The sequence below is a fragment of the Anguilla anguilla genome, chromosome 18 (genome assembly GCF_013347855.1).
Source record: "Anguilla anguilla isolate fAngAng1 chromosome 18, fAngAng1.pri, whole genome shotgun sequence".
In the NCBI taxonomy this organism is placed as follows: domain Eukaryota; kingdom Metazoa; phylum Chordata; class Actinopteri; order Anguilliformes; family Anguillidae; genus Anguilla; species Anguilla anguilla.
Window position 1 is genome coordinate 4,374,067 of NC_049218.1, and position 12,172 is coordinate 4,386,238.

Sequence of the window (12,172 nt, forward strand, 5' to 3'; positions counted from 1 at the left end):
AAGGCTTTTAGCCCATACGTTTTTTTAGCACTTTCAAGGAAAAAACACTATACGCCATCTCCCACTGGTTATCGGAGGTGTAAATTAATGAGACAGACAGTAAATGGTGAAAATCGCCTGTAATACCGCCATATACTGCTGTTTCTTTCTTGTCCACATCCCAGCCGATGTTCACCATTTCACATTTCAGGAAAACACAATACAATTCAGAACATAAATGAGCAAAGTTGATGAGCAGATTTGGGTAAGAAATCATCTGGGGGTCATTCACTTATACTAAAAAGGGGGAAGTGTCATAAAATTAAAAGGGGAAAGTGTTTTGTAAAATTGTATTTTAATATTTTTTTTTTTAATGACAAAAATGTTAATTTTTAATAAAAACTAAATTTTGAAAAGTAATTAAACACAAGATTTTAAATACGCAATGTACAATAAGTCAAGTCAAGGTTATTTGACTAATGGTGTGACCACGATACAGTCTGACTCAAAGCTATTTTTAAGGTTGAGAAGGATTTTTCCTTCCTGGGGCATGATAAGCACATGGCACTGTCATGGCGACTGCAGGACCTATGTAGGCAGACCGAGCAGAGATCAGCAAGAGATGTCAAACCCTTACAGTGCCATATTTACTATAGGTTCCAATCCCCCTATTTTATAGTGTAGTGTAGTTTACAGTGTATTATGCTGGCTGCCAGAGTTTAATGCTGAGTTTGGTCTAGGATTCATCTATAGTTCATCATGGGAAGCTTTTTATTGAGGTTTTGGTTCTATAAAACCCAATTTAGAAAACCTCATCGTAAGTCCCAGACCAATCAGATCTCTGCGGGTCGGGCATGTGATCTTCCCCAAGGCATGTTCTGACAGCTGCAGCTTCCTTTCCCTCTGCACAGCCGCTGCACTGGAGCGTGTTTCAGGGGCAGCCGCTGCACTGGAGCGCGTTTCAGGGGCAGCCGCTGCACTGGAGCGCGTTTCAGGGGCAGCCGCTGCACTGGAGCGCGTTTCAGGGGCAGTCGCTGCACTGGAGCGCGTTTCAGGGGCAGCCGCTGCACTGGAGCGCGTTTCAGGGGCAGCCGCTGCACTGGAGCGCGTTTCAGGGGCAGCCGCTGCACTGGAGCGCGTTTCAGGGGCAGCCGCTGCACTGGAGTGCGTTTCAGGGGCAGCCGCTGCACTGGAGCGCGTTTCAGGGGCAGCCGCTGCACTGGAGCATGTTTCAGACACAGCTGCTGCACTGGAGCGCGTTTCAGGGGCAGCCGCTGCACTGGAGGGCGTTTCAGGGGCAGCCGCTGCACTGGAGGGCGTTTCAGGGGCAGCCGCTGCACTGGAGTGCGTTTCAGGGGCAGCCGCTGCACTGGAGTGCGTTTCAGGGGCAGCAGGGAGGCTTCAGGTGCCAGTCGACCTTAGCGGTCGCTGCAGCGTATCGAGACGAGGACATTTCCCGCCATTTCCGGCCGGCTCAAGCCCCGCCTCCACGGACAGCGCTAGGGCAACCTGAGGACCGCCCGGGCGGGCTGCAGGTCAGACAGGATGGGCAATGTCAGGATTCCATGCGAGATCGTTGGAAGCATCACATGCTGAAATCCAGCATGGACGAGCAGCCCAGCGGCCCCCATGACCGCTCCTTGTGGTGTAAAGTAATACGGCATGGCAGTTACACTGTGATATGGAATACCAGGGGAACGGCTATGAAATGTTTCATGCCATTTCTGCATGGGTTTGTGCAGATCTCATTTGTGTCTTAGGTCTGGGGAGTAAAGTTGATGGAACAAACAGTTCAGGTTTCAGATACTCTACGGGGGGGGGGGGGGCCACAATGTGTGCATGTGAAAATGCAACGCCAGACAAAATGGGACAAAACACCTTACATTACAATTGCTCTTTAAAGTTCGGACCTGCCGAAGAGAGGTATTCCCATGGCTAATGTACTACTGAACACCAGCCAGAAGAGCAGCGGCATAAAGGAAGTCTCATAGACGGACCGTCCCCGGTAATTATTTGAAGGAAGGCTTAATGGAGTCGTGATTTGCTTCCATTTCAGAGGCATTTTAACGGCGGCGCCGCCGCGGAAAGGAGCCGCTTTTCAGGCGAGCGATTCCTCACGAGGGTGTGAAAATGGGTCTGGCCAACACCCAGCGGCATGTGTTGTCCCATTCTCCTATTAACTCCGCGCCCAGCGGCCCGGCTTTTCAAAAAGCGCACGCACCACAACGCAGGACCGCGCGAGACAAATAAAGAGCAAAAACACAATATGGGCGCGCACTACCTTTTTAATTATATTAGGGGAGAAACGCGGCTCTTTAGTGAGCTGCATTCTATGTGGGGGGGGGGGGGTGGGGGGGGGTGGGGGGGGGGGGTTGAAAACTGTTGTGCCTGAGATGGACTCCCACAGTCTTGAGTCTAGACCTGCGTCCATTGTTTCCACAATACTGCCCGGAGGCAGCTTGCTTGTTTTGGAGCGAAAGAGAGGTTACAGCCTGAATGCAGGGGAGTTATAGCCTGAATGTAAAAGAAGAAGTTCATCCCTAAAGCAGCTTTTGAGGAATGTTATACCCGTGTCTGTTCGGAATCGCAGTGGACAAAGTTGTTTTTTTTTTTATTACACCATAATAAAACATTGTCCCAACAACATCACCTTTTACTTTGAGTAAATTACTTCTGATGAAAACCAAGTCTTTTTCTATTTTTTTTTTTTGCATTCCATTCTCCATTACAGACTTTGACATCTATTTCATAGGAATGTAAAGACTCTTCCAGAAAGCAAAATGGGTTTTTTTTCTAGGTAGTTATTGATATGTATAGACCATAGTGACTTCCTCTTACAAATGATTTAAAGATACAGATTAGCTGCCAGTTTATAATATCAGTTTCCTTCATTTTTTCCACTTTTCATTATATTTGTGAATGAGAACTGTCGTAATGTTTGTTGAACATGTACACAAATTAACATACACAGAACTAGACTTTGTACAAATTTCTCTAGTTCCAGACAACCACTGCTTTTAGGCCATAGGTCAACCAATTACCTAGCCATGACTATTTGTAATGATTAACCATATTTTTGTATAGGCTACAAGACAATAGCTCTACTGTGTTGTCTTTTTCTAAACTGATAGCCAAGAATGTGTGTTAAAAGAAACTGAACTGATAACTAGCTTGTATTTTAGTGCCTGTGTGAACTACGTGCACAAGGCAAGCATGAACCAGAGAGATCCTGCTTCAGTGATTTTTTTTTTTTTGCTGGGTCCTTGGCAGACCATTACTGGCTCAATCTTCCCATTTTCGGTCTCAGCAAATCAGCTAAAAATATTTCATGTCATCGGCTCTGTGTACAGGCATTGCGATCTTCCTCATTTGAGGATTTTCTTGCATCCAGGCCTTTGTCTATCTTAAGAGTTTCCACTTGAGGAGAAGTGCTCTGGTTTCACAGTTGCATGCGAGGTTTCTGAGGGCACCGTCACAAGGGTAGGGCTCTTGTCTTTATAATGTTGCTTTAGGAGAGGCGTGCACTTTTGCCTGTCATTTTTGCAACAAGTTGCCAATAACTACAGTAAACTGACAGTTCTTGCACGTAAAATACGGCAGTTTGTTCATATAACTGGCTTTTTCTTTTTTAAATACCAATTTCGGGTAACTGAAAAAGTGGGAGGGGGAACATAACAACAAAAGAATAATAAAGTGATAAAGCAAAGTGTTACCAGATCATGTAGTGTCTTATTAACAGTACACGTACAATCATATGCCATGGTTCATCATACAATATTGAAAACATTCAATTATTTAGATATTTTCCATCAATGTATTGATATTGAAAAAAAAAAAAAAACAATATTGCTGGCTCCATATAGACGCACATACACAAGCATGTAAAGGTCTACCGCCAACATACCCATTTGCTTGGGAGACCCCTCAATAGATTCAAAATATAAGGACAGAACAAACAGCTTGTCCTTGAAGTTCTCCTTGAAAACTCAAGATCCCCAAAGTGGGTGACTACATCAAATTGAAGAGGAACAGGAAAACATGCGCACACTGTAATTTTAAGGAAAAGACGGACGTCTCAGTATCCAACTGGTTATTGAGTACACAAAAAATGTCTGTAGGTTCCTTGTTGTTGCCCGTAGCAAATTAGGATGCGATACTTTCCGTTTCATCTACACAGATCTGGTGATTGCCAAGTCTGGGATTTTAAAAGAAGTGATTGCTCCGAGTATTTCAACATAATGAAATTTCCATAATGTCCCTTTTGCACAATAATCCCCAGTCTCTCGTGAAAAAGCTAGCAATGAACATGCCACTTCAGTGTGATTTAAAACAGGGGACTGAACATATGGCACCGGAGAATTTAAAAGGAATTTCTGAATTATATTTAGGGATGATGGACTTCCTGTCATACTAAGGATGACAGGATAAAGTATGCCTAAAGATAACTATTTTAAAAATTAGGCTAAGGTCTAAGTGCACATTAGAACCAACACATTTTATTAAGGTGGGTCTGAGCTGTTCAATCAATCTCTGGCATATTTCAATCAAACTAAATATTTTATCAAAAATTGAAGAATCGTGGATCAGTGAGTAGGTTTGTGAGGCCAAATCTAATACATGTTAACAGTGGAAAAATTACCAGCTCACAGGCCATGGTCCGCTACTGGTGAACTTTCAGGTATCAATGACACATTGTTAAATATTAATTAATCAACAAGGCACAAGTTCAACCATAAAAAAATGTTTGCTATAAACTGATATTTTAAGCATGATCCAATCAGTGAATTTATTTCTGAAGCTACACCCGGTAAGGTTAATAAAATACTGCTAAATACCTTCTTTTGTGGATGAACCCCTCCCTTGTTAATTAATGCTAATGTTAAATAATACATAGCATTATGCCAATGACGTTTTGTAACTATAACATGTTAAGCATTCAAACCTATAGACCTATAGAGCTTGCCAACAGAGCTTTTAAAATACATTGTGCAAAAATTAACAGCATTACTAATGTAACTCAATATTTCTCATTTAATTAAAAATTTTAAAATTATCAGCCACATGATGCACCCATGTTCACATGTGTTCAGTGGAATGCCTCGTATGTACCCCTTTCTGAATCACCGTTTAAGGTTTCGTAAAGATTAGCAACGTAAATAAATGAGTACATTCTCGATTGTGTGTACAATGCTCAAATGCGTGCCAGTTGAAGCGTGGTTGAAAGTCACACTAATTGGGCTACCATTCAATTAAGAATAAATGCTTAAAATCCAAATAATTATTGGTAAATCTTGAACAAATCGTTTAAAATATCTGCCAGACCTGAACAGGGTAGCTATGCGGTCTGCGCTAGGCACTGTTTTAACTGCAACCGATTGGTTCCAACACAGACCGAGGCCGTATGGAATAATAGAAACGGTACAGCAGTAGTAGCCTACAGTACTTTTTTGTTTGTTTGTTTGTTTGTAACTCTCTACTAAAGTGTAGTAGCAGACGGGGTTTACACACAGTCTTTCAAAACATTTTAATGCAAGCCATTCACGGACAGCCTAAATTGAAGGCGTTTGTGCATTGGGCTCGTAGGGGCTACGCTATCTCCCACGTGACCTCAATCACATGAGCAGGTCAGCACCCCATCTGTAGTTGTTTATGTCCTGTCTGGCTCACTATGGAAATTATTTGTAGCTATAGCAAATGAAAATGGTTCCTCGTTTTTCGATCGCTTTACTGATATGCTCTGATGTCTAATCCTGGTCTACATATAAGTTTTGCCAAAAGCACAGTTAATATGAACACGCTGAAATACTGACTATGGATTAGCTCGCCACCTCAAATCGCCGGTAATCGAACGATTTAGCCATATTTTACACGCGAATGAGGTTTTTAAAAAACAATAATTGTCATTTGCCCATAAAAATGGACAAGAAACTTCACCCCAATATTTGTCACGTCTCTTTAATCAAACGCACAATCTTCGCTAGATGGCCAGCTAGCAACTGCAACAAAAAGTGGTTAGGGTAATTTAGCCATTGAGGCTGATGTTGGCTTGCTCGTGTCTTTTACATTACAGAAGCGAACTGTATTCATGAGCAAAAGCGACAATACTACATCAGTTATTCTGACGTTAAAATCCGTCCAGTAGCCTAAGGACTGTCATTTGAAGAGTCAATGGTAGCTCGCTAAGTGGTAAGGTAGTGAGTCTGATTCGTAAAGCAGCGAATTAATACTTAAGAACAGGCAATTTTATAGTTAAGAAGAAACTGCTTGGCCCCTAGGTAGGCAAACGTCTTAGCTATTATATTGCTAGCTAACATTATAAACGAAACAAGAAAGCTGCTTGCTGGCTAGCCAGCTACATACTCAGCCTTGGTTGTGAGATGTAGTTTCTGCTCACAGCCTGTGCGTGCTGCCGAGCTGCAGCTTCAGGTCCGTTGAGTTCCACGTTTCGATTTTCTACCAGCGTCGCCATCGTTAAATTAAATTAAATGAATGAAACTGTAAACGACACAGTACCAAAGACACCCAAGCGATAGTTAAGTTACAAAGTCATATGACCAAATATACCGGAAGTTGATGCGTACAGGAAATAAGGAAAGCGTGCGCGTTCTAGTTGTCAGCAGAGGGACCGTAGCTCTGCGCTCGTGCTCGTGTAGTCCAGGCAATGTGGAAGCTGCAATCTAATGGGAAAAGGAGGGTTTCACTTGAAATCAGAGAGTTATAATAAGGACGTTTTAATCACCTTAATAAAGTGGCCAATAATAAAATGACCTTCCCATTCCTTTCAGTTGTGGTTTTGTGAAAACATTTACTTTGTAAAACTGTTTTTTTCAGAGAATTTTTAATTCAACCCACTTCAAATTAGTTGGCAAGGACTTTTTTAAGAGTGTAATAGGAGAATTGCTTCTTTCTCCCAGGTGACCAATTTGTCCTTGTTAGAACATAATGTAACTGGAAAAATTATTTTCTCAGTTGTCCTTTTTATATTTTAAGAATAACCTTTCTTAATGTGATGATTTTGAAGCAGATATGATATGCTGTTCCTCTGTTTATGCTTTTTATATTTTGGTAACTGGATTCAGATTGTTTTTTTTTTTTTTTTTCCTGCATGTTTATGGCTTTCGAGTGGCTCTTGAGAGTCAGTTCATCGTGAGTGCAAGCTGGTCCCGGTCAATTGAGTGGTCCTGGCAAGAGTACACTGTAAAATTCTCAGTGTTACATCAACTCTACCCAAGCTTCAACAAGTCCAGGAAGAGCCGTATGTACTCTATCAGAGTTAAAAGTACACTGTCGTAATTGTTTTTACACTGAAACCATTGTTGTGTGGGGGCCGGTTTAAATTAGCCACCTTTCCATGGGATACCCCTACATTAGGACCTCCAGTGTATATGCCAGATAGATAGCCCACAGGTGAGCACCTGTGGTCAGATAGAGATATGCCTCTCCTCTTCTCACGCATTGGAGAGCACAAGCTTCAGCTCCAGTGCTCCTGCGGGGGGGGTGCCTCCCCATCTTGCAATGAAGCTACAATTATCTCCTGCCCACATGTATTTTACTTTGCCAAGCCTTTTGCAGCACCATTATGGTGAAATTATCTATATTAAATCTAAATATACTGCAATGACAATATTAACACAATTTGTGAGATAACGTAAATACCATACTAATAGGTTATTTGCTAAATCCATATTTAAGCAGAGACAGAAATTTAATTCCTTGTTATTTTTTTAACTGCAATTTCATTTCATTTTCCCAAATCCACAGTGACGCAACAACGCATACATTATGAGGTGTGAGAGATGTTTAAAAAATGAGCAATTCCTGCATGCAAAACATATACGGTATATGCAACTGTGAATTGAGCTGCTTCTGACGTCTCCACTGTGCCTTTATTTACCAAGAGGGACTCGGCTGCCGGTGTGATATTGATTGAGTTTTGTCTGAATCCACTTGCCACTCTCGAGACCTACGGAGCGTGACGCTGATTGACAGGAATCCAAACAGTCATGCAAAACTGCGGCAATATACTCAAGGTTGAAAGCATTCTGCTCCTACACACGTAAATAAACCGGTTATAGAACCTCTTGACCTAGTTGTCCACCATTGACCACGCTACCATGACTCAACACTTTCTCACAAATCAATGAGTTGCGCTGCAATTATGGACGTCCTTCTCAATTGGCTGTTTATAAATAGCCCCCACTTGCTGCCTTCCTGGGAATTGCAAAAAATAAAACAAAAACACCCTTGACATTCTTGAAAATTCAGAAACTTTAAATTCATGGGATGTAGTAGTAGTAGTGGCAAGTGACTTCAGCGAAAACCGCACCATTACTATTCCAATGCACTTGCTTAAAATTACATGGTGCCTTTTTTTTTTACCCCCCTCAAAACAAGCTCTCTGGAGTGGACAGCCCTGCGGACCTCTTTGGGGGTTGCATTAGTTTCAATTACAGGACATTCTGAGACAGAGAATGCGCCGGCCAACACGTCCAAACCCTCGTGGGGAGTTTGCAAATGGAGGGGCTGCAGTTTTAAAGCTACTTGAAAGTGCTTCAGCTAGAATACCTGAGCGGGGCTACAAAAGACCTCATTGAAGTGACTTTTCACACTGCCGCCAGCTCGAAAGCCCACAGCAGTTCACTTATGCAGAGAGGCGTATTTCTGGCATTACATCCGGCTTTTTGTGAATGCTATTGTTACAATCTCCATTGTATTTTCTAAACATATAATGCACATAGGCGCATATGCACATCCACAGGTGAATAACGGAAATAGGGAAGGACAGGTTGGATGCAATGTTGTGCCTTCCTGGTTTTACAGAGCAGACTTCGCCATCCAGTGCTGTGCACTGAATGGCAAGGCTTGTCTTTCGTGTATATGTCACTGAACCCAATTTTTGTTGAGGTTGATTTAAAAATGAATTTTTTTTTTTTTGCCAACGTGCATAATTTTGGGTAACTGACAAAAACCCTGCCGTGAGTATTGACAAAAGCAAGTAAGAGATGGTTCCTGGCTACCCACGTATTTCTGGCACCATTTTGTTACCGGTTGTTGTCAATGGCAATGGTTGAATGGCACTATGACTTTTTAAGATGGATGTCTGCGCTGGGCAGTGACCAGTTTTCAATTTTATATTATTACAGCAGCACAGATTCATTTGCAGATCATTTCATATCATGTATTTGGATTGAAATAATTTTTTCAGACCCTCTCTTTGGACAGAACCCCCACGAGCTCCTTATCCATAAAGAATATTGACATAAATGTAGACCTACAGTACAATAAGTTATCCCAAGCATCACCATTCGCAGTCAACTCTTGTCATTTTCACTCTGACAGTCAGACAATCGCCATAACCTTGCTCGACCTGGAGGGGGACAGCCATAATAGCGTTTTGGGACATTGAATCCACATCGAGACTGCGATGTGGCACTCATGTCCAAGTGAGTGCATTATCACTTCCGTTGAGTGACAGGTAAAAAAACAGGCTGATTGCACACGTTTTTTTTTTTTTTTTTAAAAGACACTCTATTGCTGTTTTCGCCATTTTGTTGCTCTGATCCTGCCTCACTTGACGTGGTGCGTTCGGTACGATGGGTAGCGGGTGAGGGGCTGGAGATGGTTTTGAACCCCCATGTATCAGCTCTCCAGTTTTAAATGTGGCGGCAGGAAAAGCACTACAGGTTGGAGTGGGTCCCCCCTCCCCACCCCCCCACCCCCCCCCCCCACATGCAGCCGCAAAGCCAGCAACTCAGCCTGTTCTCCCCCTTACTGGAGAGACCATCCAAACGTTTTAGACTCCATGCAAAAATAGCAAATTAATGCCACTGAAGAGTTTTCCCCAATAGAAGCATTGCCCTTATTTAGAAAAAAAAGCATATTTATCAGCCTTTTTTCCTCAAAGTCTTTTGCGCTTAGTTAAAATGATATCAACCGGTTTCCCCCCTGCTGCCAACACCTCCGCTATTCCAAACATCTGCGTTCATGAGCCAGAAGAGGCGCTGCTATGTATGTTTTATCCCTGCAGAAATGGACATGTTTTTTTTCTGAATTCATTTTAATGTGTCATTCTCCAATACGCCACGACAGCTCCTGACTGATGTTTGGACACAGTGGGCCTCATTCACGAAACATGCGTACGATCACATTCGATCTTAAACTGTGCGTAAGAATGTTTTCAAGAACATCTCGGCATTCAACAGTTTTTCTTATCTGTATTTGTTCATGGCTGTCTCCTTATGCTAATCACATGAACAGGATTGTGCATAAAATTTACAAACAGTCAGCATTTATCATCTCATACACCTGGGATATGCACAAAAACAAAAGGTCTGCACATGTGTCATAAATCCCATATTGGTTTTTCGTAGAAACATTTTCAAGAACAAAAGTAAGAATAATTTAAGATAAGTTTTGTGACTAAGACCCAGTGAGTGCTTGATTGTATATAACTGCATATGGGACATATTTTATTCTATGTGCATTATGTTACTACTGCTTCATATTCCAGAAAGTACAAGAATGCCCCAGTCATCTGTCTATTGAAAAAGGTAAACAAAGAATTAGCATTTTTATATTAGATCTTTTGAGTTAATGACATTGTTTATAAAAACCTGTTCTACCACAATATTCAAATTAATTAAATTAAATGGGGTGCTAGACTATTGGAAAATACTAAATGGCAGACAAAGAATTCACACAAGCCCTTTTAAAATCGTATTTTCTTAATATTGGCAGACAGTGGCTACCAGTTTTTTTCGTATGTTGGATTCAATCAATATTTCCCATTAACTTTGCCTTCTCCAGATATGATTGGGAGATTTGAGCACAGAAGACTTCCCAGGTGTGATAGTACAGTATAATAGCAGGGGGAGACAATACTGAAGGAAGATGGTTTTCTTGGAAACAATTTTATACCTCCAGCATTGTTAATTTACTCATTTCAAATATCAATTTGAGCTCAAGTACTGTAACCCCTGGCCAAGAATGGACAAGCTACACACGGGAGTGTATGAGCCAAATATGCATTAAGTGTAGTTAAAACTGCTGTGTAAAGAGATTATTTCACACTGACCATTTTGTGGTGCACACAGACATGCTGTATATGAAGAGCGATATGAAAGAGATGTGGGTAATTCGGCTTCAACCTAATTTTTCATTCCTGGTTCTTGGACAGAATACAGCAAGGTATGCGCACTCACCTTGTAACAGCCACTTCTAAATGTGCAGCAAACATTTTCTACACATGGAGGCCATTGTATTTCCATCATCCGTATTTTCTCTGAAGAGAATGCTCAGCTCAACTGGATGGATATGTGTGATCGCTGACATATCCATTCACTTGTGCATACCCATATTTAAATATTGATTCATTATGCAAAATCTAAATTGTTTTTCACACCTTGAGGAATTAAAAAAAAAAAAAAAGTTTTTGAAAAAAGAATTGTCAGCTTTGAAAATGACTTGTTGCTTCTTTCTGTCACTCTGGGTACACACAGTTGAAATGACATTCAAAGAGGCATACATTTCCTGTAAATCCATTGTGGTCAGCAAAGCAGAGAACACTTTTAGCCATCTCTGCTCATCACAGGTCAGATCACCTTATATTATAAAAATCACTGAAAGCAACCTCTCTTTCTACCAGGTACACCAGCAGCCAACCATTGTGTAAGTAGTGTTAGGCTGCTATCCATCCATCCATTATCTATACCCGCTTATCCTGGGCAGGGTTGTGGAGGTTTAAGACAAAAATTACCTCCAGTTCTCCGGTCCGCTATCTTCATGGCACGTTCTTCTGGTCACCATTGCGGGCTACCCAATGGCCTTGTGTCTCTATAGAGAAAAGATCAGTGAGCTATGCGAAATGTTTGGCTCTTAAGGGAGCTGGTACTTTTTTTTGCCATTTTCATTGGAACTTCTCCAGAAATTGACCATAAATTTTGTGACCACAATTATGTCAGACCCAAGTCGGAACCGTAATTATATCTGAACCCACCATGTAACTACAGACCACCATGCTCATGTAACCTGTTTATGATTCTGAAACGCAAGAAGTCACCAAACAATCTTTTCATTGCTTCGGTGCATCGTTTGTAAGGTTAAACCGACGCAGGTAAGTCAGGTACCGAGGATGGTCGAGAGCGGAAGAGGTGAGAGGCCGATAGAAAATCTGCGTTTACTGGGACGCACGCCG

The 12,172-nt window shown here is 41.8% G+C and overlaps 1 protein-coding gene across 2 annotated transcripts in view; it reads right to left on the reverse strand.

Annotated features, from left to right (window-relative positions):
- The window catches only part of atp6v1ba (ATPase, H+ transporting, lysosomal, V1 subunit B, member a), a 44,569-nt gene extending 38,012 nt beyond the window's left edge, over positions 1-6,557 (reverse strand). For both annotated transcript variants that reach the window (XM_035400237.1, XM_035400236.1), the window contains exon 1: positions 6,340-6,557. In XM_035400237.1, coding sequence (XP_035256128.1) covers positions 6,340-6,448 — 109 coding nt within the window. In that variant the 5' untranslated portion in view covers positions 6,449-6,557. The remainder of the gene's footprint in view (positions 1-6,339) is intronic.
- Between the last annotated feature and the right edge of the window lie 5,615 nt (positions 6,558-12,172).